The following is a 27,925-nucleotide window of genomic DNA, read 5'->3' as shown; positions in this document are numbered from 1 at the left end:
ACTATACTTAGGTTTATTTCTTAAATAAAAATATTTAAGTAAAGTGAAACCATTTTTAATGTGTCAAGTCTAAGAAGGGCTTGAATCATTTTTTTGAGTGTAGCAACAGATTTGAGAGGCTACATAAATTAATATATTACCTGTTGTGATTGCATTTTGTCACCGACATTCCAACAGGGAACTGAAGTTCATGTGGCTTCCTAGATGTGAGGATACAAGCACATAAGACTATGCTTAAGTAAATGACTAGCTGAAGCCTAAAGCTGACTACATGAGATTCGTAATAGAGTGTCTAACCTTGCGGACACTAGTCCCATTATGCACTATCCAAGTTTAATTGGTTTGAGCGTTGGGATTACTAGTTCAGCAACAGGACTGTACCTGTTTTGCCAGCCTACGTAGAACATTATTTCATAGCTGTGAGGATTTATTTAAATCTAAATCTAAATCAATGCATCTGAGATTTCCAAAATTGGTAGGTTCAGTTTGAAGTGTACAAAATCATACAATTTCCCCATCTCTAGAGAGGCATAGGATTTCGGATTTAATCTTCTGTTAAAGTAAACTTAAATATCCATAACCGAGATGACATGGCAGCAAAGAAAACTCACTTCATCCTAAATAATCTTTCCTTTTACTTTATTCATGTTGCAACTCAAACAGTAAAGGTTACACCACACACAGGGACACTGAGATTGTGTGTTTGTCATACATATGACAACAATAAAATGCTTTGAAACAGTCAGAGACAATATGGAGGATCAGCAGAAAGCCGATTCTTTGGAAATGTAATGACGGTAATGGTACTGTTCTCTCCATGCCTGCAGCGTCATATATACATTAACAATAACTTAATTTACAATATTTACAGGTAATACAGAAAGTGAAAACACAAAATTAAAACAGGTTTTTTAGCATACAAAACAAATAATACCAATCAATGACAAATGTATTCTAAGAGTGCACACATTACACTTAATTGTATCTTTCTGTGGTACTTTAAACATGAGCTGGTGGGGCGTCAGTATTTTGTAATAATTATTTCAACGTCAGCTCAAATGATCTTTATGGTGCTTTTGACTCCTACCCAAGATAATCCTTCAAAGGATGGCCAATAGTAATGATTGTAGGGAACATTACAAAGTGACACATGCATCAGTTTTATAAAGGTAAATTGCGATCACCATTACAAAAGTGACTGAACTGAACAGCGTGTGTAAGAGACAGAGAGGCTGTAGGAATGTAGACTCACACTAAAATAACACACAAAATGATCTCGGTAGACCTATAAAAATGTACTAAAAAGCTATCTGACAAAAGGCCACAAAGCAAATACACGTTATGTATATTTCGATAAATCTTCACCAAGGAAAAAAACATTTCCTCCGTTCTGTTCTGCTGACAGTGCTACTATACTGGCTTCATAAATATCTTAAGCCCTTTCCACAAATCAATATCATCTTCTCAAATGTTCTCGTAGTCACCATCTTGAATAACAACTCATTCACATCTTGTCACAGAGCAATTGGTTCTACAGAACAAATCCCACTGTCACTCAATACACCAAATATCATTTCAAACATGCATGCACACAAGCTTATCTTTGACCCTTCCCATTTGCCACTTAGGGGAGTACATGTATCCTCTTGAGATATAGCTCTAAGGTCAATGAAACACAAATATTAAAACACTAGCACTCCAAATCAACAGGTCACTTTTTTAAATAAAACACAATCGCCAAACTCTGACTACTCCAAACACAACACAATGGATGTAAAACTTGTTTCAGTGTAAAGTATTTTTTCCCCTCTTTCTTCTTAAAGCAATCTTTCTAAGGGTTCATAGCTTATATCTCTCTGTCAGCATTCTCACATCTAACACACCTCTAAAACCTTTTGACAGCAACTAAAACACAACTGCAATAAAGTATGGAATAGAAATCTCTAAATAAGCAAATCTGTCTAAAGGTATCTATATAAAAAAAAAACAGGACTCGTTTAGCATGTTCCACTCAAAATCGTCCCATCCAGTACTTAAACAGTGCAAAAACATTCAGACGCTAAACGCGGGGTTTATAATTGACATACATTAACGCAGTTTCTCTCCTTTCAGCACTACATTCAAATGTGATTATACTTGCTGAACTCCGACATGATTGATGAACCACACATAAGGAGACGGAATACGAAGTTGTGTGAAGACATTACCAGCAACGGTAGCAAAAAAAAAGCTTCTGTATACCTGACGAACACATCCCAGGTTATTGCAACATCTTTAGTAAGATTGTATTCAGGGATGCTTACACACCAGCTGGAATGAAAGCTATATTCGGCATGTAGCAGTGTGGTAGTGAGTGTTTTCTGGACCCATCTTCTGCTGTAATACCTGCCACCATTTAAGAAAACTCAATCCCGTGTATATCATTGTTTCAATGATTGATTATTGTCTGTTACATAAGGAAGTATAGAATTGGTAAAGTGTCAAACAGGGATCTTTTTTTCCAAACCAAAGATACCTACAACAAGTTTAAAATAACACAAAAGCAAAACTACAAATATTTTGGCAACAGATTGGTTATACGCAATTCCTGCCACCAACTGTATCGTTGCTATTTTAAATGTCCTCCAGCAAAGCAAGTAATAATTAGATAAATAACAGTAAAATGTATTCAAGGAAAGCAAACAAGGGGTATAAGACAAATTATGTTTGTTGGCCTATTTTCCTCCAGCAACGGATACGGTAGAAGATACATTTGTCCATAAAGATTTTTGAATATTTTCCCATCTAAGAAAGCTTTATGTATGTAGATATGCGACTACTTGGTGATAAATGCTCCGGCGGGTGTCATCCCTAGTCCCTTGGAAAAACATTTTCAGCACCAGGAGCAGAGTCCTCTACCCGTAGGCGACAGCGCAGACATTCTTTCTTCATGTCCAACACCGGTACAAGTTTAGTGCCGGTGTGAGTCACTGCCACTGTCCAAAGCTTGAGATGAATGGCAAGCCATTAAAAGTCGAGCCGTGAATGTTCAGCAAAAGTGAAGCCTTGTGGTTTTCTTGTGAAATCTAAAGCATTTCTAAAAGGGAAAACCACGAGATGTGGGTTGAGATTTGATTCGTTGATAATATGCAGGGTGACATCACTCAGACACAGAGTCCTGACTGCAAAGCTGTGAGGCGCCGCTCAATACACTCCTTACCTGCAGATACAAAGGAGAACAGTTAAAATGTCTCTTTTTTTCTGCAGGAACATTACAAATAGGCTGATAGACATACTCACATTTGCTAACTCTGAGGATGTCTTCCTGTTCAGTGAGCAGCTGAGACAGACCCTCCATCAGCAGCAGAGCTTTATGGTAACGCAGCACTGACGCCTCCCCCTGGTGGAACATCTCGTCCAGTGCAGCCGTCTGAACCTGACGCCACACCAGGAGGCTCAAGTTAATAACCTAAATCTTGACTTTTAACATCCACATGCCTGACAAAATATACAAATGTAACCACAGAATGCAAAACCTGTTATGAAATACTAAGAAGCCATTACTTTAGTGGCTTTTCAATATTCGTGTAGAGATAAAGGGAGCACATCACTTTGGAAACAAAAGACTGGAGCCTAAGACAAAGAGACATGATATATTTTGACTTGCTTAGATTTAAAAGGAATAATCTCAGATATTTGTATTTAAATAGGCAAAATGATCATTGATTTAGCCTATTGCCCATTGATAAAAGCGTTGCAATACTTATATTTTTGCATTTTAAAACAAATCGGGGATCTGTGGGGACATGGCCGGAAAAAAAGCTGCATTAATGTACTACTTATGTAGAAAATAATAATTCCCACTGCTTTGGTTTTCTATTTAAAGAGGAACATAATGAGGTAGTCAAAGAAAATGTAATTAGTTTTTTTGAAGACACTGAACACTTTTTCTCCTCAAAAAGATGACAAAAAAACCCCATGTTTGCCAATTCTTTGAGAGTGGATCAGTATAACATTTAAAATGGTTAGTTGGGCCTCCCCCAGACCTGTAGTATTGAACACATCTGCAGTAACCACCAGTATAGAGTATGGCTAAATCAACCAGGACTGAAATGTAACGATTACCACATGCTAGGATTTGTAATTAGCTGGATGCCCACAGATAGAGTATCTAAATAATTCCGCTGTGGCCTGCTGGTCAATAACCCCTTATCTCCTCCTCGGGTTCCCTACTGTCTCATTTTCCGCCCGGCTTACCATCTGCACGGTGTGGCTGAACAGCAGCCGCTCAGCTGTGATGGAGCTGATTTGGTCCATTAGGCGGTGCTTCCTGGAGAAGAAGCGCTCCAGCCGGGTGCTGAGTGAGCGACAGGAAGCCACACTGGACTTGTACAGTTCATTCAACCTCTTCACAACTGTAGGCAGACAGAGATGTATTTTAATATGCTGTACTTTGAATTTTATGGTAGTACAAATATATATATATATATAGTGGGGCAATTTTGTCCTGGTGTCCTTTGACAGCTCTTTGGTCTTGGCCATAGTGGAGTTTGGAGTGTGACTGTTTGAGGTTGTGGACAGGTGTCTTTTATGCTGATAACAAGTTTAAACAGGTGCCATTAATACAGTTAACAAGTGGAGGACAGAGGAGGCTCTTAAAGAAGAAGTTACAGGTCTGTGAGAGCCAGAAATCTTGTTTGTTTGTAGGTGACCAAATACTTATTTTACCGAGGAATTGACCAATTAATTCATTAAAAATCCTACAATGTGATTTCCTGGATTCTTTCCCCCCATTCTGTCTCTCATAGTTGAAGTGTACCTAGGATGAAAATTACAGGCCTCTCTCCTCTTTTTAAGTGGGATAACTTGCACAATTGGTGGCTGACTAAATACTTTTTTGCCCCACTGTATATATATATATATATATATATATATATATTAGAAGTGTTATAAAATGAAATGCCTCGTACTTTGTTTGACAGTAGAGGATGGGTAGAGTGTGCCTTGTTTAACTCCCTCCATGGCTGTGTGTAAGGCATTGGACAAGAGCTCTGCAGTCTTAAGGTAGAGAACCAGCTGTTCTGCATGACTGAGGAGAAACACACACACATTACTTAACATTCCATTATAAATTGAGAAATGAAATAGAAAAAATACAATGAAGTCAAATGTGATAGCAGATGTAGCCGCTATATTTCATCTAAACAACTGGCTTTTTTTTCCGACCTGATTTTCATTAGGTAACACACTGCCCATTTTAAAACCCGTTTACAGTGTGTTTTTCCAAAAATATAAAAGTTCATCCTTTTCTTTCCCTGCATTCCAACTCTACAAGCAACCACTGCATGAGTTAGTTGTTTTTTATGTGTATGGCTTTGTTTGATCTGTTGGAAGAAATACATTTATGCTAACAAATCTTGCGTCAGACCAAGCGTCAGATTTGTTTCGGTCAATACTCCAGAGTAGGTTCCATAAATATTGTACTTGACAGCCCTTTTCTCTAATTTCGAACATTAAAAAGACGGTTTTCTCCCAGGGTTGTCCACACTTTTAGACGGTATCACTGCCATCAACAAAGACTGACAGACGTAGCTGATTCGGCCTTACCTCCACTCTCTGCTCAGAGAGCTTATCTGATCTGCTACCAGGCTCTGGGGCTGATGGAGGGAGGGATGACAAATGTCCCCCTGCTCCTCAAACAACACCACCCCACGGGCTCCGGCCACCTCCATCAGACAGCGGGTGAAATCCAACGTGAAACGCAGGCTTTGCACAGTGTCTGTATGCTCCTGCTGCACTCCGACACACGCAGGGAGCAAAAGGGAGACAGCCACAGAGGGAAAAGAGGAATAGTTTAGTTATTTTTTTAAACAGAGGACGTCAGACTGTTTCTTTGACAGACGATGCATTCAGACTGCATTGGTTAAACAAACACAAGCATTAACACGAGACAGCCGTAATTGACGACAGGTGAGGGATATATATTTACCATCTGCAAATGAACACAGATAACCGGCATTAACACACTATGACACTATGATGGAGCAAATAATAAGCATTAACTTCACATCATATCTTTTCCATAACTATTTTAGTTTTGTGTGTAAAGGAAATAAAATCTTGGCTGAATCTTTGTGAAACGTCTATGGAGTTAGAGTTTAGCCAATAAAGGCATATTTATAAAAAATGACTTTTTTGATAAGGGTCCCCCCTTAGTCACTGCTGCTTAAACATGTGTCCCTATAAGTCCACACATATATTACATTGGACAAATAAGGACAGTTAATAGAGTAAACTACATATCAAAATCAAAAAAGAACAGCTGAACAATGATATGCATTATTTTGTATGACAAAAGAAAACCTAATGGTGCTATTTGGGTGCATTGCATTATTCCACTCTGATTCCACCTTAAGAACTGTTTCCATGATTACTTGAACTAAAGACCCTTCAACTTTACAACGCTTGTTTGACATTTCTCTCAGAGTCCACGTTGTCAAGAGGGATTAAAACATTTTGGTTTTGTAAGTCATTCCTTTATAAATACATAGAAAACACAGGATCTAAAAGGTGACTGCCCTTGCTCTACTTTCCAGAGCTGTGTATAAAACATTGTTCTCACCTCCATGAGCGTCTCCTCAGGCAGCTCAGGAGCCTCAAAGGTTACATGAGCGCCCATGTTGGCAGAGATAGGATCAGTGAAACTGTAGCGAGGATTTGGAGGGGCCTCAAAGCCGTCCAGGTAGGTGCCCGTCTGGGGGTGGCGGCTAGTGAAGGAACCTGCGGGGCTGATTGAAGTGAACGAGCCTGTAGGGGTCGGAGAATTCGCTTTTTAAATTTCAAATGTATTGGATATATCCATTGTTTTTCATCAAATTCCATGCATTTCGATCTCTATACAATAAAACATCAAATCTAAAACAGACACCAATTGATAATACATTGGTTTTGATTGCATTTCTACCAACTATGTTGCCGTTTTGTTTTTGGCATTCAAACATGTTGCTGACCGCTGTAATGAGTGGAGATGAGTTTCTAGTTAACGATCAACATCTGCCAGGAGTTACATGGATTTTTCTTCATAAATACTCTAAGTACCAATTGGAACATTTGGTATTTGCAAACAACACTTATTTGGGTTATTATTACTCCCTAAATGTTGCTACATATCTCCACAGTTGAGCCTAATCGAAAAAGAAATTCAACCTTTTATGCTTGCCTGCATAATATTCAATTATGTTTTCACATGATAGTTAATGAAAGTAATAGCTTTCACAGCACTCTGTTGTATGATGTGCAAAGCATAACACTGAAGCTGCCGAGTGGAATTTGATCCCTGCTGCTTGCAGAAATGATGCAGAAATATATTATTAGAATTGAGCAGCGCTAGGATGCGCATGTGTTACCTGAGTATTGCCTTTGTCTGGAGGTATGAGGGGGGGTGCTGCCACTGGGGGGAGAGCCCACGGTGAAAACCACCTGTGCTGGGCTGATGGAGCCAGGTGCAAAGGATGCCCCACCACCGGGGGGCACTAGAGGGAAAAAAAGAACAAAGATTAAAAATAGGAATAGGTATATCATATTATTAGGGATGCTCCGATCGATCGGCCGCCGATCATTATCGGCCGATATTCACTCTCAGCCGATTGATCGGTGCGCACTATAAAGGCCAATCAGGTGAGCCGATCGCATGACGTAAAATACATGACACTTTTCTCTGTGCGCGACAAAACAAGCTCGCCAAAATAGCTTCACAAGTCTGGCAGTATTTTAAGGTGTCCGAAAAAGACAATAAAATAGCGGTATGCAACGTGTGTGAAGCAGAAATCCTGCAGCTCCGCCCGCTGTGACGTTCTGTTTATTCTTCACTGTCGGGTCATTCATTACTGGATCAGCGAGCTGCATGAGATACTGACGGGCTGTCAGGAGAGAGAGAGAGAGAGAAAAAGAGAGCGCTTCCGCTCATTTCTCCCGTGTTATTATCCAAAGTTAATGTAAACTTGAATAATGTACTTCATTTGAATGTAATAATTATGTTAGTTGTTGTTTGTGGAAGCTCATCATGTATTGAAAAATTAATCTGAACTTTTCGATCCGTTACGATTATAAACTGAAGCAATATAAAAACGAGCCCCATTAACTGAGTTTTAAACATCACTTTAAATGGAAGATCCCCCATAGCTCCCACCCACCCTATGATCGGATCGGCGATCGGTATCGGCCGATACTGATTCCGGTGATCGGCCCCAAAAACCCTGATCGGAGCATCCCTACATATTATTAATACTTTTTCATAGTCCTGAAACTGGAAAAGTGCTAAATAATAGGCCACACTGTATTTCATAGAATCTTGACTTCTAGACTAATGGAAGAAGCCACATAAATAAACACTAATCCTAAATCACATATATATATTTGGTTTATGGTAATCGATAAGAGTTCCTACCGGTTATGTCGATGGCTTTTTCAGAGGTCAGGTTCTCGGAGCTGCCTCTGTCACCTAAGGGTCCACCTGGGCCGAAAGCAGCCATCAGCAGCATGTCAGACAGACGACCTGCACTCTGAGACCTGCACCAGAGAGACAGGAGACACATGGAAGGAAATAAAACAATAAGAATAAGGCAAAACTCTCTTTAAATATATATATAATTTGTTTTAATAACTGCTTATTTTATTTGTTCCTTTAATTATGTACCTATTGCCTTGCTAGCTGTATTTAACATCCATTCTATCCACCCCATTAGGTTCAATCATAACCATGAGAAAAATGAATTAAATGTGCTACCAACATGCTCAATCCATTAGGAAAAAGCTTAGTGATAAGACATGCAAAGAATAAAAACTAAAATAAGCATGATTTAAGATTGAAAAAGATAGAAACATTTCAAACATTTTGCAGTCCTGTCCTGTCTTTCCTGTATATGTGGGTCATCATTTGTTTCTGGATACACAGCATCAGTATGGTAAACCTAACAAACAGAAGACAAATATCCAACCTTCCAAAACCCTTGGCATCATCACTCAGTCTGTGGATGCAGTGGGCAGGCTGGTTGCCCTGTGTACGTGCTTGTTGTCCTGCGTCCCTGAGCTCTGAGGGGGCCGTCCTGCTGCAGGGCAGGCCGAGGACCAGACCTTGCTGTGTCAGGAAGGTCACGAGATTGGTGGAGCTAGGAGCCTTGGGGAATTCAAAAGGAGGGATGGTCTGAGGAGAGAGAAAAGGCAGACAGGGGAGAGTCGCCAGAGATTTGTTTAAGCTGTGTTCCTTTTCTTGTTCAGTGCATCTCAAGAGATTTACGTTCTAGTGCTGACTCACCCTGGAAGGTGAGCCCAGGATGGTGGGGAGGGGGCTACGCTGCATCAGCTCGCTGAGTCTGGGGGACGAGTGCAAAGGGCGGACAGTCATCAGAGCCGTAGAGGGGGCCACCACCGGCTCTGAGTGCTGCTTCCTGATCTTGTGTCTCACACCACCACTGGCGCCCTCCAACAAACAGGGGGCGCTGTGGAGCCGCGTGCCCAGGCCTGCCGACCGCGGCTGAGGAGTCTGCCGGGCTTCGATGAGCTGAGGAGCTGTGGGACAGACCAGTGTTTTTTGTGTTAAGACAGCAGGTGGCATCGCAAAAATGGAATGTCAGACAGGACGACAAAACAAGAAATCCAACAAAAGACAGTGGAGAAAACGGCCACACTCCCTCGCTGCCCTTCTGCGTGTCCAGACAGCGATAGACTGTGACAGCATGAGGCACAAACGAGCTACTGGTGGTGACAAGGAGAGCATTTGTGTAGGAAGTCTGTTCATTTTCTCCATCAGTGGTAGACAGTAAATGAATAAAGGAGGCTGGTTCTTTTATTCTCCCTCAATGGTACAGTTTATATAGCCTTTTCTAGTCTTTGCAACCACTCAGAGGCCTTTACAACAACACCACACGTCAAGTCAGCGAGGTCCCTTTCACACACACACACATTCATACAGGCATTTACCCAGAGTTGGAGAAATGTGGGGGTTTTGCTCAATGACACTTGGACATGTTGACTGCAGGGGTCGGGGTTTGAAACACTACTTGGTCTACCTCCTAAGCCACAGCCACGCAACTTTAAAAACTACTGACCATGTTGAGTCAGAGAAGCCTTTGCAAAACCCTATTTCCCTCTTTCGTTGAAGACTACAAGAAGCCAAACTTGATTGAAATCCCTGATCGCTCTATTTGAGTAGCTTTTAATTTGAATTGTATTTAACCAGATAAAAGCATTGAGATACAATCTCATTTTCAATGCTGACCTGGCCAAGAAGGCAGCAACGTCACATAACACATAACACAAACATATAAAATACAGAGAACATATCTAAGAAAACAAAAGAAGAAAAAGCAGTCACTACATTGTGCACATTAGGACAGTAAGAAAGGTGCACTACTTATTACTGCAAGAGCAGCTGGTGGTAAGGACTTCAGACAACTTCAATTTAAAACATGCTATTGAGACAAGTGCCGTCAGTTTGAGGCGTGATTGAAGGTCATTCCAAGACCAAGGACCATAATAAAAAAGTCTCCTTTTCCCAGCCTCAGTCCGCACAGCAGGAACCTGGAACCGTATCCAGACAATGGATCTGAGGTTGTAAGAATCACAAACTGGAGCAAATCTGGCACATATGTACAGTGGAAGCTTACCTAAAATGGCTTTATACATTAATAAAAACCAATGCTGCATCCTACGCATAGTAAGTGAGGACCATCCAGTTAGGCTATACAGTTTGCAATGATGAGTTCTATAGGGTGCATTTGATATAACGCAGTGCAGCATGGTAGAGTGGGTCAAGTTTGGCCAAAACAGTGGGACAGGCAAATCCATAAATGGTATCACCGTAGTCCAGCTGGGACAGGAATAAGCCAGAGACCAACCTTTTACGAGATGAAGTTGAAAAACAACATTTAAGTCTGTAAAGGAAGCCAAGAGTGAATTTCAATTTCTTTGTTAGAACTTCAATATGGTGTTTGAAGTTCAGATTACTGTCCAATCAAAAGCCAAGATATTTGTAGGTATCGACAAACTCAACAGAGACGCCATCAAGGGTGTCAATGGAGAGGCAAGAGGACGCTGACTTGGGAGCAAAAAGCATTGCTTTGGTTTTCTTACTGTTCAAAAGCAGTTTGGAATCAAGAAGTGCATGCTGCAGCGTGATAAAATCAGATTTTAAATTGGAAACGGCCATATCCAGAGAAGGAGCACATGAGTAAACAATAGTGTTATCAGCATACATATGATAGGTAGAAAATTGCATCTGATTACAAATATTGTTTACATATAATAAAAGAGCAAAGGCCCCAAAATAGAGCCCTGTGGAACTCCCTTCTCCAAGGTGACAGGGTCAGAGACAGTGCTACCCAACCTGACGCATTGAGTACGGTCGGTTAGATAACTCTGAAACCAGCAAATGGCATTATGACCGAAACGAGACATCAACATAACGTTGGACATAATGTGGTGATCTACAGTGTCAAATGCTTTGGCTAGGTCAATAAACAATGCAACACAAACAGATTTTTTATCCAAAGCAGCCTTAATATCGTCTAAGACTTTCAGACTGGCAGTCACAGTACTGTGCTTTGATCTGAATCCAGATTGCATAGGGTTAAGGATGTTGTGTGAATTTAAAAAAACGTTTTAGCTGAGTAGAAACTAGGGACTCAAGAATCTTTGGTAACACAGAAAGATTTGAGATAGGACGATAGTTATTTAACTCTGTGGGATCACCAGCTTTCAAGAGGGGTGATACCAGAGCTTGCTTCCACACAGCTGGCAGTGTGTGAGTGGACAGGGAGAGATTACAAATATCAGTTACTGGTTGTGCTATAATCTGAGCTGCAATTTTTTAAAAGAACGGGTCGAGGCCGTCAGGCCCGGCAGACTTTTTAGGATCAATTGAGTGCAAACCCTGTAAGACTTCAGAGACCGAGAAATAGGCTAAATCAAAAACAGGGGAGTTCATCTCTTGACTAGGGCTGTGAGTACGACCATTTAGAGAGTCATGACTTTGCTCATCAAAAATGTGACCAGCCTTTTTGAAGTGAGCATTGAAAGCATTAGACATACCATCTGAATCTGAAATAAAAGAATCACTGACCTTCAATTTTTGTGGGAAACTAGAAACCTTCTTGTTCTGAAGTGATTTAATTGTTTTCCAGAACTTAGAATGGTCATTCAAACAATCAGTGGTTAAGCTCAGATAGAAATCAGCTTTAGCTTTTTTAATAAAAGGGCTGAACATTTATTTCTGAGGACACGAAAAAGAAGCCAGTCATGTTAGACTTTCTAGCTAAGGACCATTGCTTATTTCGATCATGAATTAGATCAGATAATTCTCTAGTAAATTTATATCAAATTAATAAATCAACTCAGTGAATTCTAAAAACTGTAGCATGGAGAAAGCTGTGATATATGCATCTATTGATGTGCTACCTTGAGGGGAGAGCTGGAAAGGTCTGGCTCCTCCCAGGGAAAGTCTCCGATTGGTTGCAACTACTGCTTGTCCGTAAGGTGGTGACGGCCCGGGCCGGGCAAAACCCAAAGAGCTTCCGCTGCTGCAATGGCGCACTGGTGGCGACAGCCTGATAACAAAAAGATTGATTGATTTGATTTGATAACAAAAAGATTATGAGTCACCCCAGCCAATTTAAGATATGGTAATACAGATATACATTTGGCAATGGGACTTGTTTGGGGATACAGACCATGGGGAGCCGTCCTGTTTCGGAGAGTTGAGGTTCTGCTCCATGCGTTGGTAGTTGTGGACCTGGGTGGGGACTGGGATAGGCAAGGACTGACCGTGGTTTCCATAGCTACCACTGTAGTTACTTCCCGAGAACTCACTGGGCCTGCCAACAACAGTGAGAAGAACAGAGAGTACAGAGGGAAACTGTTAGACAAGAGATGAGAGGGTGTATGTGGTTAACACTTTTAACAGGAATGAGTACACCAAATATTTTGGAGAAGAAACATTCTGTTAATGACAAAACTCCCACACTTGTACAATAACTGTGTGTAAAACATTTCAAACACTGTGGTAGATATGAAATTATTTGAGGTAAAGACATGTAATTTACAAGGTATCACATCATTTGATCTTCTTAGCTGTTTACCACCAACCATTTTGTTTAAATCTTACAGTGTCTACCACTTGTAGCCCTACAGGAAAACATTGAGCTTTGTTCTGTTACCTGACAGGACTTGGAGATCCGCTGTAGGAAGGCGAGTGTGGTGGGGTTTTGACTTGGCTGCACAGACCAGCAGAAGCCAGAAGAGAGCTGATAAAAAGCAATACATTGCATTATGGTCACACAGCTACAGTGAATAATTAAAAAAACAGATAATGACAGTCTTTGCATAAACAATGCTTGCTCCTTACCTGCTGTTCATCAAGCTGTCAGGCAAAACTTTACTCTCACATGGCAACTCTACCGCTGAAAAACAGAAAAAAACATTTAGAAAATGACCAAAAAAGGTAATATAATAATAATAATATAGGACTATGCACAGCTTCATTTGATAGTTAAGTAGGAATACATAAATGTGTTCTTACTTGTTAAGTTAGCAGGCACCATAACAAAGTCATCTGTGTCACAGGAGGAGTTCTTGCTGCTGCCGCCCCCTCCAGAGGACTCCTTGAGGAGAAAACCAGCAGCCTCCTGGGTAGGGGAGGTCAGAGCTTTGGCACGCACATGCTGAACCTCAGCAAGAGACTGCTGCAGAGAAATGACAGAGAAACTTTAGAAGATAAACTTAGGAAAAGAGCAAATAGTCTGAGAAGAGCTTTTGTACAGACAGACAAACAATGAGGAGATAATTCAGATATAATAAACTCTAACCGGTGGTGAGGCGAGGTGCGAGGTGGAGGAGCTGCTACAGGAGCTGGCCGAGGCGGAGCTTGGGAAGCAGGTCATGGACACGGTAGGAGTTGCTGTAACAAAATGCAACCTTGTGAAACTCAAGGATGCTGTATGTGGGAAACATTCAATGTGAACAGAACTGTTGTTTGTTTACAAGAAAAGCCTACAGGGCAAATATAAAGTAATAAGTCCATGATGTTTCATGTTAGACACACTATGTTGTTGGATCTAGTCTGGTCACAGAATAACAGCATCACTTATATGGAAGTGACAGTCTGGGTATTATTTCAATCTTATTTCCAATTTTTTGAAAGAGATCTTTTTGCCTGTTTTTATAGAATATAAATAATGTTTATGACTTTAGAAGTGCAAGACATTTTATGTATATATACAATATAGTCCTGTATTTCAGAGTATTTTCCAACAAATCTTTATTAAGAAGTGCATTGTTTATTGTTTCTTACTCTTTTTCATGGATGTGCTAGCCTCCAGGAAAGGATGAGAAAAGAACTCATCTACCAACAACACAAGAAGAACTTGAATTAGCAGGAGTAAGTCAAGCAGAGCAGTAATAGGTACATAGATACAGTCGTACACAGGAACATTTATTACACTTGTTTAATTTAGAAGGAAGTGTAGGTATTTTTCATTGACCAACCAAAGTCCATGCGGTCCTTGTGGTTGCGCTGCAGCAGGCCCAGCAGCAGGTGCCTCAAATGGCTTGAAGTCTCTCTGGGGATGCTGCAAACAAATGAAAATCACAATCAGTGTGTTCTGCTGTGCATGAAAATAACTCAAAAGGTTAAAAAATACAACAGAAAATTGTAATTGCACATACAGAAACAACTCTAGCTTTGCTTGGTTTACTATTCGTTTATACTAGATGTGTATAGTCTGAAGAAAATGTAATTAATGATAACCTTTTCAGAACACATATTTCTGCAGGAGACACATTTATTTTGTTAATATCACTGTAGGAACACAAACACTATTTCAAAGCGTATGAGGTCTCTGAAATGTTTAGGTCAGGGTTTCACATTCCTGGTTCATTTATTCTGAAGGTGTATCTCAGCAAAGTTTCTAATTTCCTCAGAAATGTTCAATTTAAAAACAATGCAGGACAAAAATATAAATGTCACTTTGTTTGATTTTTTTTACCATAACTTTTGTCATTAATAAACAAAAAATGTCGTCTCACTGTTACTCCTTACTTGGGGCTGAGAGTCTTGTTTTTCTCATAGAACATCCGGAGGTCCTGTGGACTGCTAGCCTGAAAGAAGTCAGAGGTGAAACAATAAATGTCTGCTCCAATCATTTGAGTAAATAGACTTTAGCTAAAGTTTTAAAATGCAGGTCAATGAAACAAAAAGAGAAACTACTGGTAGTTTCAGAAATGCTGCCGGACGAGTTCAGACATTTTGTAAGATAATATGTGTGTCATCTTTCTTAACGTCCTTAAAGTTAGCTGCAGCAAATTGCTTGTTTTTTGGAACCAATCACATGATCCCGAGAGAAAAGAGAGTCTGTTTGAGAAAATTAGATAAACTAAACTGTGACAAGATGGAACACATGTTCGAGTATGATTCAGCATGGCTTTGTGCACTTAATTCTGCAACTATTTTTAACACGACTGCATCTGTTTTCCATCATTTCAATCTTTTTGTCCTCTTGGCAAAACAGACATACATAAATGTAAAGGCCATGAAAGAAATACGGATTTTTGTCCTTTTTTCCCTTTCATCGTTTATGTACACAAATGTAAAAAAAACATGATCGTAATTGTGTGTTTACCTGAAAAGGAGCCTTCCCAATCAGACACTGAAACACGATGGTTCCTATACTCCACAAGTCAGCTTTGGCATCGTAGGTTTGGGACATGATCACCTCAGGAGCCTGGTGAAGAAAAAAAGGGATTGTGAGACTTTAGGAATGCTTTCATAAACAATTAAAGAGATAAATACGTTTTAAGGACTGTCTTCGGCTAAGATATTCAAATGAAACATTCTGCATTTTCACATGGAACATTTGAGCAATTATAAAGTTTGTATGGACGAATAACACCTTCAAAGTGTCCTTTTTTAGTTTGTAGCAGTTTTCTGAGTGAAAACATAGAAGTCAGTGAATCTGTATTTTCTCAAGCGTTGCATATGCTGCCCTTTATTTTCCATCCCATCTCTGCATAACCTGCAAAGAGTGCTTACCATGTACATCGGGGACCCGCAGAGCGTCGCCGCCATCATGTTGCTCTGGAGGTACCTGGCAAAGCCGAAGTCCGCTGCGGAGGGAAAATGTGCAGATGCTGAGACTCACAAACTGATAACAAAAGGAAACAGTTGCAGGAAATAAAAATCCCAAGTGCTTCAAAAAAATATGTATTCATCTGCATGACAACGCAGCGCACTGGAGTTTATACCTCCAGTGAGTCACGGCTGAATAAAACACTTTTGGCTTTTCTCTACATAGATTTATGTGTCGCTCATTATATTACATTTTGATACTTGACAAAAGGAAAGATCCTTGAGCATACAGTCTATTTGTTTAACAAACCAAAAGAATAATCTTGCAGTAATCCGTCTGCCACCGTGGATGTGCCTGTGTGCCAGTACCTGCTTCAATGTGGGCACAATGAGTATGAGTGTGTTGGTGTGAATCTGCAAGTTTTCCCAGAGTAGTGAGGATAATCACATTCTGCAGTGACTCCACTCCCACAGGGCAATCGATACTCTCCAAAGGAACAAGAAATAAACGGTTTAAGGATTAGCAGCAGGGTTTCCAAACCGCCGAACAACACACACTCGCTCTCTGTGCTCAGTTAATTTCACTTCTCATTACTTGTTTAGGGTCAAATCAGCCATTCTCGCAACTGATGACACATGAATCATATCTGTTCATCCGTCTTGGTGTTTGTTCAATAGTGTTTAATCAGGGGGGGAATAACACTGCTAAGGGAAAATGTGCAATTATATAATCCAATCAATTTTCTCTAACCAGTTTACTCTTATTATCTTGGTGGAATCAATTACCTTGGGGAGATTATTATTAGGTCCTGTTAAAATAAAATACCCTGAAAAGAGCTTTACTTCAGCGCTGGGATTTATATGTGCTGCATGAGATTACATTTTTTTTGCTCCTTTTTAATGCTTTTCCAATTGAATCCTAATGTAGAAACCACAAGTCTCATCTCTGACATGTGAAAAATCTCAAGAAGTTGACAAATCAAACAACATTTGTGGCAAAATATTCACATGGCATGATGGCCTGTTCTCACACTTTAACTCCATGGAACATACCGATCTTGATGCAGGTGTTGTTGGAGTGCGACTTGCGTCCTGCTGGGTAGGAGAGCAGGATGTTCTGGGGCTTGAGGTCCCGGTGGATTATGCCTTTGCCCTGTAGGACCCTCATGGCCCCTGCAATCTGCTGCAGGAAAACCCGGATTGTGTCCTCACTCAGCGTGCCTTTGCCTGCAGGTAAACAAGGTGATGCAAGTGAACTTTTGTATGCTACAAGTGAACAGCATGATTTATTGATGAAGCACTTTTGCAGGTGGGGTTATACTAGACACATGAGGACTTTTACATAGATTTTTCTAATTATATTAGTTTTTCTAACAAATCTTAAAGTCAAATCATGTTATTTGAAAAGACAACATCTCATTTTAACATTTTGTATGTGTATTTCTCGTTCCCAACATGACCCCACTGCCACCTATAGCTCCCCATCTCTTCCTTCCCTCCACCTCCAGTCATCTCACTGTTTTAAGCCAGACTCAGGCTTGACTGGGGCCAGGAATAAAACGTTTTGACCACAGTGGGAAGTGTATACAAAAACAGGCAAGCAGAGGCTATAACTAGAATGTGTTCCCTATTTAATCTCTGTGTACCTGGCAGACACAGTTAGCAGCTGGAGCTACAATTATTCAGCTACACTGAGAGGTTGATGTCTTATACCACTCTACCTACACAGACAGATAAGTTGAGTGCACTAGCTAAGCAGAGCTTTGAAAATTATGATAAGTGACAAACCAAGGCAGAATTGTAGACCAGAATTCTCCCATTGCGTTAACATGGTGTTGAATATTTGCAAGAGGTGTTGTACTGTGTGTATGTGAAGTATGTCTCATGTATATGTATATATGCCAAGACATAGGAATACAGCAGGGCAGTTTTAAGATGTGTTCTGATAACACAGCATGTCAAAGACTATTTTAAGCCTGAGGTCGTCCAAAGCTCCTCCAGCACCAAATCTGTCTCTGTATTTAAGGCCTTAGATAAAGAAAGGCAGGTTTCTGCGGTCATACAGGAAGGAATTGTGGGCTGAATGGCAGACTTTATTATTTATTATTTATTAAAGTGGGTCCTTTTTATATGCACTTCTTGGCAGATATAACAAAACTGAAAAAAAGTCTTCCTCTTCTTCTACTACTTGATGTCTTGACCAGCAGCTCCTGTCTAAAGATAATCATTTTAGTACTTGGGTTAGTTACTTTAATTGGTCGCGTGTAGCGTTTTTCATTATAGGAATGTAATATTTTTCTCCTGTTGGGCATTTTGAGTGTTATGATTTATGATCTTGGCTTTGAGACAATAAAAAGTTGTATTTTTAAAAACAGTTTTTCATACAGAACGAAACGACTTTGTTGTCGACGAGCAACAAAGACGACACTTTCACCATCAGTCCAATTGATTTTTCTACTGAGAAGCACCTGAAGCTTTTACTAGATTAATAGATGCACTACTTACAGTGTAAATAGTCAGCAAGGTCGCCACCATTGCAGTACTAGGAGATAAAGAGGAAATGAAGGAGAGGGAGAAGAAAAGGAACAACATTAGTAAACACAGGTAACACTGAGGGCTGAGAGGGAAACTATAAAGCAAAAGAGATCCGAGCAGTGATTTGCTGAAGAGTGATGCGTTTACAGATGTGTACCCTCGCTCTCTTTCATAGCATCAATAGGACTGAGGCTAGGAGAGGGTGTTGTGAAAGGTGGGGCCTGACAGGTCATTTCCTTTTCTAAGAACCAGAGATAAGCATGAAAAATGGAGATAATAATGAATAGGAGTATGAGAAATGTCATTGCCGTTCATTTCAAGCTATTCTACCTCTTTGATCTGTTTCTTTGGTACTGTTGTTTACCAGTTTATATTTTTATGTTTATCTGAAATTGCATATACATTTGACCTGAAGAGCATTTTGAAACTCTCTTTAAAAATACTAAACAACTTGAACATTGTGTCGTTATTACTGTGGAAATGACCTAAACTGTTCATGGTTTGAGGTGAGGAAATTGAGGATGCCGAGTCAATTTCTGACATTTTCAAGAAAATGCCAATATTTGTACTCTCGATTTGGAAGATTTAGGGGACTCTGGATCATTTGGATTGGACAGATTGTGATTTTCTTTTTATTGTCCACGGTAGAGATAATAATGTTGATTTTGTGCTCTCTATATCAAATAGTCGCAACACTATTCATGCTGTTCAAAATCAGCCCACCTAGAGAACAAGTATGGCTACTTTCTGGTTAAAACTGCCATTACTGATCCTGAAAATGTCAGAAAGGGACTCCTCAATAACCCCCAAAACCACTGCAAAATTGTCCAAAATCTTTTTTTAATATTTGTTTACATGCCATTTGTAAGGGAAACTTCTGTGTAGCAATGCAGTGGGAGTCACCGACTCAGGAAAGAGACACGGGAAGAGCAGGAGCTTTGATGTCAAACACTGATGGTTTATTTGGAGCTTCGGCCGGAGAATTCACATCACAAGTCACAGCAGCCACGATCTGACTGCACGGTAGAGTTGCTACGTCAATTCTGAAGAACTCTACCCCAGACCCCTGTATTTAGCTAGTTCCGAGAGCATCATTAACATGCTGCATAACAAGATAAAATCATAACACCTCTATCAGCCGACGCCAACAGGCAGGAACAGGGAGACAGAACACTGAGAGCACAGCAGCCAAGGTTACGAGGTGCGTGTGCTCAGTCAGGACAGTTTAAACTGATAAACTGGGTTAAAGTTATGGGCCTTGGAAAATATTCCCCAACACCATTCATTTCAATTAACACAGTTTATGCTAATTGTGCAAATTGCCCAACATATGCAAGTTAGCATTCGGCAGTTTCTATATGCTGGGGACCCGTACTATATATTTATATCATAAAATGTTGGTGTACTCAACACTTCCGGGTTCGCTGTGCTGGCAACTAGACTATAATGTGGACTCTACATTTTGAATCTTATGCATCTGGCATGCAGTGTGAGCCATTTCAGCATGCCAGGGGTTTTGTTGTTGTTCTGTCCGAGCAAGTTTTTCTTCTTAGGTGACAAACATTACATGGATCTTGACAACATGCATTTACAGAAAACCCAAGCTGGGTTAACAAAAAAGATATCAATACTAATAGTATGATCGGTGTAGTTTAAAATACTTAAATGTCAGAACAATAAGATCTAGCATGACAGAAATTTCTTCTCGCCATGCCTTGTGGGAATGATCAGTATGTATAAAGCAACAATAAACAAACCGTCATGTTGACAGTTGTGTGTGTCGTTTCCTGGTATTCAAATGGCAACCAGGAAGCTCAAACATTCATAATGCAGTAGTTACAAGATTCACAAACAGTATATTACTTGTAACATCTATGCAGTGATAAACCGAGCAGCATTGGGCTGTTTGACCTAACAGACGTTTACCCCCCCCTTAATGCCCGAGGACTCGGCTAATTATAGCCCGGGGCCTGTCAGAGCTGAGACAGTACAGCGCCGAGCAAACAAAGCCAAACGGCACAGCAGCTTACCTCCATTACCAGGTACACTGAGCTGGCAGTTTCCTAAAGAGAGGAGAGATAAGAGAGCAGGGTAAAAAACACATGTCAGGGACAGACAAAGGAGGGGACAGAGGCTACTTGTGCTCAGCCAGGGTTGCAAAAAAAAACTGCTAAGAGAAAAACTGATGTAGAGAAAGAAAGACAGTCTATAATAAAAAAAAGCTACGTTTGTTAAAAGTAGATCTATCTGGCACTTGGACAAAATACACTTTCTGTGGTTATAGCATACGTTTGGAGCAAATTCAAAAGAAAGCATGCCTGAAGAAATATGAAAACAATCTACTCTACTACGTTCATACTGAGCCAAAAGGTGAATCAGATGTTGGCTCAGCTGTTGACAGAAATATCAAACAATCATGAGGAGTGAGAGACAGTGAGAAGCAGTGACTGAAGAAAAATTAACTCATAAGCTCCCACAGCAATAATAAGCTATTTACTTACTAACAACTTGGATGTGTTTTGTGCAACAGATGACTGCGGACCCTCGCTCTGACCTCATCTCAGTATCATGACGAGTCAACCAGTCAGAGGCCAGCGTGTTTTCTATAGTTCTGCTGAGTCAGGCGTTTTGAAATTGGTTGTCTTTGGCCTTACTGAAGCTGGACGGCGACCAAACACCCGCTTTCAGTCAAAGAAACAACCGTCTGGTTTCTACTGGCTGTCACTCTAACAGGGTGGCAACGCAGCAGCAAACTTCTGTTGTGATTAAAAGTTTGGTGAATCGTTTGAAATGTATCATCATCTTATGCTAGGACTTGCTTTACAATGCTGAGAAAGCCAGGTCCCGTTTCACAAGGTGGAGTATCCTCAGATAGACAGCAAAGTCTTAGTCTGTTCCCCTAAGTGTGAAATTGTTCATCTAAATAAAACATTACTAGGTAACATAACGACTACCTGCATTGTTGTTCATTTATAACAATAACAAATGTTTTTCCCTAACCCTTTGCCTATGAAAAAGCAGAACATCTTTATAATTATTATCATTTATATAGTCAAAAAAGGATAATTTGGGGGATTTTTTGCTCTTGCACAAAACCTACAAAATAGGAAGTAAAATATGTTTGGTTCTATAATGTTCAACAAAACCATTATTTGACTCCGAAACCACATTTTAAGTCGTTTTAGATAAAGACAATTAGATATGTAGAGCAAAGTAAAATACATGTCTCTGGCGTCCAGTGTTTTCAGTTTCCTCCTGACCTAATTAGCTAACACGATCCCCTGCTCCGAACATCCACTCTGTCTGCGGTGCAACAACAAACTGTTGTGTTGGCTCAGAAAATTCCCATCGACAGAGAGGTGCCACTGTGAGTCAGTGTAGAGCAGGGGTCACCAACCTTTTTTAGGGTGAGGGCTACTTTCAAAAAACAAAACAAGTCGGGGGCTACTTTTACTCCTCTTTTGTTGTTTTTTGCAGTTTAGCACATTTTAACATTATTATATGCTGACCTTTAACCTTTGTGTGCTGTTTGCGTTTTCAGTGTTTACTAAAAGAACATGTATGCAATTTCATTATTTTAAACTGCTTTATTTGGGGGTGGACGGGCCTCACCTCCTCTAGGGGGGTCCGGGGGCATGCACCCCCAGGGAGATTTATTTTTAAATGTTGAAGTTAAATGCATCAATCTGGTGCACTTTGAGCACAACATGAATTTGGATACAGCTCTCAACACTCAGATGAAAGGGAGCTGTATACTTACATTTCCTTTTTGTTTTGTGTATTTTATACATTTTGGATTTGCTTTGCGAGCTATTTTTAGAACATGGGCGGGCGGGCACCGTGTTGGCTACCCCTGGTGTAGAGATAAGAGAGGGACATACTTTTGCCATTAAAACCACTTGCAACGTTTTTCTTAGAGCTACTAATAAAAGGCCCTTGGGAGATGCTGCAAAGTGACTGGAGCTAGTAGTGCTCAGCATATAAATGCATGCGTCATCAGTCTTAACTTTTTTATAACCTATTTTGCATGATGACTAAGGCCTCTGATTAAAGGAAATAAGGATGAAAGTTCAATTAGAAAGCAGTGAAACCAATCACATAATGAAGCTAACAATATCTGCTCTCATCCAGACTTAATGTAGGGTTTTAAATATAAGATTACATGAGATAATAATACATGAATAAAGCCCATTTGGATCTGGGTTCGAATCCGACCCATGACTCTTTGCTGCATATAATCCCCCCCTCTCTAAAAGCCCCCCAAAAACATATTTTCCAAAGAAAAACTAAAGTAAATATAACTGCAATATATCAAAGCTTGTGACACACAGCAGCAACTACCGGTATGTAAAATGTATCAAAAGTGACAGTAATGCAACAGGAGGTATGTTGCTGCAACACATCTCATTGTACAATGTAGTCTTGTCAGATGTTACAATAAGAATAATCTGCAGATTTCTTTAAGCAGATGGCAGCGTATTAGCCTCAAAGCTGGGTTGCGATGTCTAAATGATCTGACAGGTGTTGTCACTGTGAGCTTCACACTGGTTTCTACGCTGCAGGCGAGAACTTGGCTGAGACTGTGAATTCTTATTCATCACCTTACGATGCAACACCTGCCTAGTCTGGCGCTGAGCTGAGAGGAGTATTAATATCTGCACATGTACACATGCATAGGTTTTATTGGAGCTTAACACCTCCTCCAGGCATCTGGCTCGTGTCTGGAAAATACGGCTCCATGTCTGTTTCAATAAGTAGGCAAGTAAAATGTGAAGATGCTACACTTCCCAGAAAGTCAGGGAGAACAGCAGAGAGCCCATTTGACTGTAGACAGAGGGTCAACTAAGATCTATAAAAAATAACTAATTGTGATGAATCATTATGGAAATTAAGGTATGATTTACAAATATTGGGGGTATTGATCATTTTTGCATCATTATTCTCATTATCAATGAAGGATATATGTAAAATGATCATGGTGTGATTTAAGAGGATCTGGACCAAACATAGATATTTTTGTAAGTCGTAGGAGTATGAATTTCGTTTTTTAAGCCACGACTTTTATTTAAATCTTAATAATTTTACACATATTTTGCCTGTATGAATATTGCACTTTGTTTGATTTGGTGATTGCATTAGTCCATATTGCGATGTTGGTTACTGTGCAACCCAAATGTCAACACGCAAGATGCTCAACAGACCACAAAGTCAGAAATATTAACTCAACCTTTACAAAGATATTCATTACACGAAAGAGTCAACTGAAACATGCCTGAGCGGTTTTTTTTTTAGAACAAACAAATGTTGCAAAGCCTCATTTAACAAGAAGGGAAAACAAAACTGTTCAAGCTGCATGAGACAGAAGTGGGTCATGTGGAACATCCAACAGCCCATCTGCTCGGTTTCGTGAGCACACACTGGAGGGGAAAGTGGGACAATAAGAGGTGTGATAATCATGTAGTCAAACGCAGGCCTAAACACTGTGCAATCAGCCTGATACCATCTGTAAATGTAATCAAACATACCTGAAAGTCCAGCAAAGCCACAATGTTCTCATGTTTCAGCTCCTGCAGAAAATGACACACTGAAAATCAATATCTGGATGGCGTTTGTTTATTTTGTTTACATGTTTAACTTTGACTTGTACAGTCACTGTGAGATCTCCATATAGTGAGATTGTCATGATAAGGCATCTTTCCAGCCCTACTAAAATGTTGTATTATCAAATACTTTATAGAACCTTGAAATGGCAGAGTACGAGAGAAATAAACCCCTGCTGGTGAGGACAGAAAGTGATCAGGTCGAAGAAATGTGGTCTCAAACAAACAGGTGCTAGTTCATGGTCTACTATAATCATCCATCAGAATACAGATTATTTCCTAGATTAAAATCACTCGGTTTTAAATGTTGGTAAATTGTAAAATATGCCCATTAAAAATTATCCCAAAGTGGAATCCTGTTTTGTGACTATCAGTCCATGAAAACAATTAAATCTAGATATTTGAGAAGCTGCACGTTTGGCTAGTTTTGGATTTAGATTTTATCAAACGATAAATCATTTCAGCTTTACTTCTGACTTACCTTCAGTATTTTGATCTCTTTCCCCAGCAGTGTCTGGGATTTGGCCAAGTTCTTCTTGTTTATGCACTTCACTGCCACCTCCCAGTCATGTTTCTAGAAGGAAACACACAAAACAACATTTTTGGTCAAATAAATGCAACACATCATGTGCTGTATGTGTTACACTGCACCTTTGTTTGGTATATAAAGAGCTACTGATCTGCACTGTAGTACAACTGACAGCTTCCGTCAGTTCATACAGTAAATTAGTTCAATGTTCCTGATAGATTGGGTCATTTTTAAAAGAAAGGTAATTTCCCACAACCAAATGCAACTTCCCTGCCGGTGTTTTTCCTCAACTGACAGCATGTTCTAATGTTTTGCATTATGTATGCCTTGCAATCTGGGTTATTAGATGCCAGTCATCTGTTATTATGGATGAAATATTGATCTGTGAGCCAATTTACTAATGAAGACAGGCCTATATTTCCCCGTGGGTGTATTATCTGACTTAGCAGATGTGAAATATTGCATTAGCACTGTGTAATGAAATGAATGCAAAGCTATTATAATGTATACTCTTTCCTTCCAGGTGTAGGACATGTCTCATCATATTCTTTACTGGTCTCAGTGTGGAGCTTTCTAATGGAAACAATAAGTGCCTGCTGCTCTATATTTAGCCAGGATTAAGGACGTGCATCATCTGCCAAACCAGACACAAAATAAAGAGTATCACAAAGGAAATGTCCATGCATTAAGAGACGGTGTTTGCATTCATATAAAAAGTATTGTATTTGTTTCTTCATTAACTGCCTGTCATTTTATGGAACATCCTGTCCGTGCTCCCAGGCCTCTTAAGGCCGTACAATGAAAACAAATACAACAGATGGCCAATTAAACGAGATTCACGGCCAACAATAGAACCAAACCATCCAAGCTACCTTTTGTTTCGTTATGTTTGCAATGGACGGGTAAGTGTATGTATTTGTATGCAATACCAATACAAGTCAAGGAAAATACTCACTTCTCGGTGTCTGCCTTTGAAGACGACAGCAAATGCGCCATGTCCTATTAGGTCCTTCCGACTGAACTCAAATGTCCCCACCGTCTCCATATTGTGCCAAATTGTGTTTTTTCTACTGATTACAGGAGGATAGAATGACCAGGAGGCCTCAGGTCAGCCTTCTGGATATCAAGTGCTCCTTTCTCCTCTGTCAAGTAGGGGCAGGAGCAGGGATATTCCCCCCCTCTCAGACTCGCCAGGAGCTGCCTTCCTGACAACAAACTGTCCTCTTCTCTCATGTTAGCACGCACACGTAATGGAGTTTAACTCCTAACAAAGCTGTATAGTGTTTCCCATCGCTGTCGACGCGACCAACACGAAGTGAGCGAACTTAAAGAGAATCGGAGTCCTTGTTGTTGCAGCTGTCTCTGACGTGCCACCTTAAAAAAGGCAACTCGCTGCGTTTTGTTTATATACAGGGCAGGGGTTCCTGTCTTCTGTCGTCTGAGGCGGTTTGAAGCGTAAATACGGCAAAGCAAACGCTGGCTGTGCACTCAAAACAAGCGTACAATGTCCAATAGTGAGAACATATTGTGAATATTCCCGTTATGTACGTGCAATTCACAGCTGACACGGCAAAAGTCGTAGCATCGATGGTCCCAACAAAGCAGACGGCGACGAGCCTCTGCAACAGTGCGCATGCGCGGAGCCACTACAGCTGTAGGTGTGACGTCAGACGGCAGGCTCCATGGCTTTATTTACACAGTTTATGGTCCACAGTCAACGTATTAAGAAGCGTTTTTAAAGTGTTTTGCTAGGTTAAATGATGTTATGATACAGTAAACGTGCATGTGTGCTTGGACGCTATGTGTGCCGTATTAGAAAGAAAAAATATATATATTGCTGAATAGACTTGGATATAGTCATTGAGATAACAAACAACATTAGAATGATATGATATATTTTTATGTTATAACAAATAAATGGGGTAAACCTTGACAAAGTAATACAAATGGCAATTTTTGGCAGTGCAATTTTAGTGTGTTTCAGACAGCCTTGACCTGAATTCACTATAATACTCACTAGGAATACCCAATGAGCCAATACAAAGTAAAACATACAAGCGGTATTGCGTTTCTAGTATGTAAAATGTGTCCCACAATATTAAGAAAACCAATCCTCCTTTTATAATATTAAGGGAAATCTTCATAGTCCCTTAATGTACCTTTTTTATGGTGCCCTCACAACTAATTTAGTATTTAACTCACCACTAGTTGGAGAAAAGGACTATTATAATCATCATCATAATCATCATTGGCTGTGGAGCAAAGTGTTCAACACCATACCTTCAATCCCATTATTTGTATGTTTCTCTTAGAATTTTGTATTTGTATGAGATTGAATGGGTTCATGCATTTCTGAAAAAACGTATTTAGCATAGTGTCCTTAAGTAAGTCCGTTCACAGTTCAGTGGAAATGACAAATGTGCTCACAATTCCAACAAAAAAGAATGTGGTATGAATTTAAATCACATTATTTCAGCGTACATTTCATAGCCTTGTGCAGTTGATTATATGTATGTTTCTTTAAATAACACGTCCTTGTAACAGCATTTTATATTTGTCGACATTTAAAGGTCCCATGTCATGCTTTTCCGGTTATTACCCGTCCCTGCTGTGTGTGTTATGAAGGTTTGTATGCATGTAAACGGTCTGCAGAGTCACAAACCCTCAAAGTACAACCTGTAGCAAGTAAAACTCTAACACAGAAAACACCTGTCTATGCTGCCCAGGACGCCTCGTTGGAGATTTCTCTTTTTCTTCCTGTGTACAGTGACGTGCCCACACATGGACCCATGGACCAATCCGTGGAGCTATTACGTTACGTCCCTCACACACACACACACACACACACACACACACACACACACACACACACACACAGGAGCGGGACATCCTTCTCAACCTGTCCGCAATAAAGAGGACGGATACCTGAACCGTAGCGTCCAGCTAGCTTAGCGATAAATACACACAGCGTTGTATTCTCCTCCACCTGTCGGCCCTAAAAGCTTCAGATGGCGGATACCTGAGCTCCATAGCGTCCCGCTAATGTGAAACACAGCGTTAGCGGGACATTCTCCTCTCCCTGTCGGCCTTAAAAGCTTCAGAGGGCGGATAGCTGGGCTCCGTAGCGTCCCACTAGCTTAGCCGCTAGCTAAAGGTAAACATAGA

General features: G+C 40.2%; 1 protein-coding gene across 2 annotated transcripts; it reads right to left on the bottom strand.

Moving 5' to 3' along the window:
* Positions 1-622: 622 nt before the first annotated feature.
* On the bottom strand, positions 623-26,374 carry ulk1b (unc-51 like autophagy activating kinase 1). Of its 2 annotated transcripts, none has more exons than XM_034229285.1 (27): positions 25,716-26,374; positions 24,713-24,805; positions 24,157-24,198; positions 20,662-20,694; positions 18,602-18,638; positions 17,150-17,323; positions 16,061-16,134; positions 15,651-15,752; positions 15,071-15,129; positions 14,518-14,600; positions 14,324-14,374; positions 13,839-13,930; positions 13,553-13,715; positions 13,379-13,433; positions 13,191-13,277; positions 12,705-12,848; positions 12,433-12,581; positions 9,293-9,546; positions 8,976-9,181; positions 8,426-8,547; positions 7,386-7,511; positions 6,602-6,786; positions 5,587-5,771; positions 4,950-5,068; positions 4,237-4,394; positions 3,280-3,415; positions 623-3,199 (listed from the first exon to the last, which is right to left on the bottom strand). In XM_034229285.1, the coding sequence occupies exons 1-27, from the start codon at positions 25,803-25,805 to the stop codon at positions 3,144-3,146; spliced, it is 3,075 nt and encodes a 1,024-aa protein (XP_034085176.1). In that variant the 5' UTR covers positions 25,806-26,374; the 3' UTR covers positions 623-3,143. The 2 variants fall into 2 exon arrangements, with proteins under 2 accessions (XP_034085176.1, XP_034085177.1); XM_034229286.1 differs by having other exon boundaries at positions 13,553-13,712.
* Positions 26,375-27,925: the final 1,551 nt, after the last annotated feature.

Source organism: Gymnodraco acuticeps, unplaced genomic scaffold (assembly GCF_902827175.1).
Source record: "Gymnodraco acuticeps unplaced genomic scaffold, fGymAcu1.1, whole genome shotgun sequence".
Classification (NCBI taxonomy): Eukaryota; Metazoa; Chordata; class Actinopteri; order Perciformes; family Bathydraconidae; genus Gymnodraco; species Gymnodraco acuticeps.
Note: the sequence above shows the minus strand (reverse complement) of the source record. Positions and strands in the feature narration are given on the sequence as shown.

What these genes read in the sequence shown, in the direction of transcription:
- ulk1b (XM_034229285.1), bottom strand. Translation starts at nt 25,805, where the DNA reads ATGGAGACGGTGGGGACATTTGAGTTCAGTCGGAAGGACCTAATAGGA. An exon ending in TAGCACATCCATGAAAAAGA is followed by an intron (nt 13,931 to 14,323) that starts GTAAGAAACAAT and finishes ATTTTGTTACAG; the next exon opens with CAACTCCTACCGTGTCCATG. An exon ending in AAACAGGACGGCTCCCCATG is followed by an intron (nt 12,582 to 12,704) that starts GTCTGTATCCCC and finishes TTTTGTTATCAG; the next exon opens with GCTGTCGCCACCAGTGCGCC.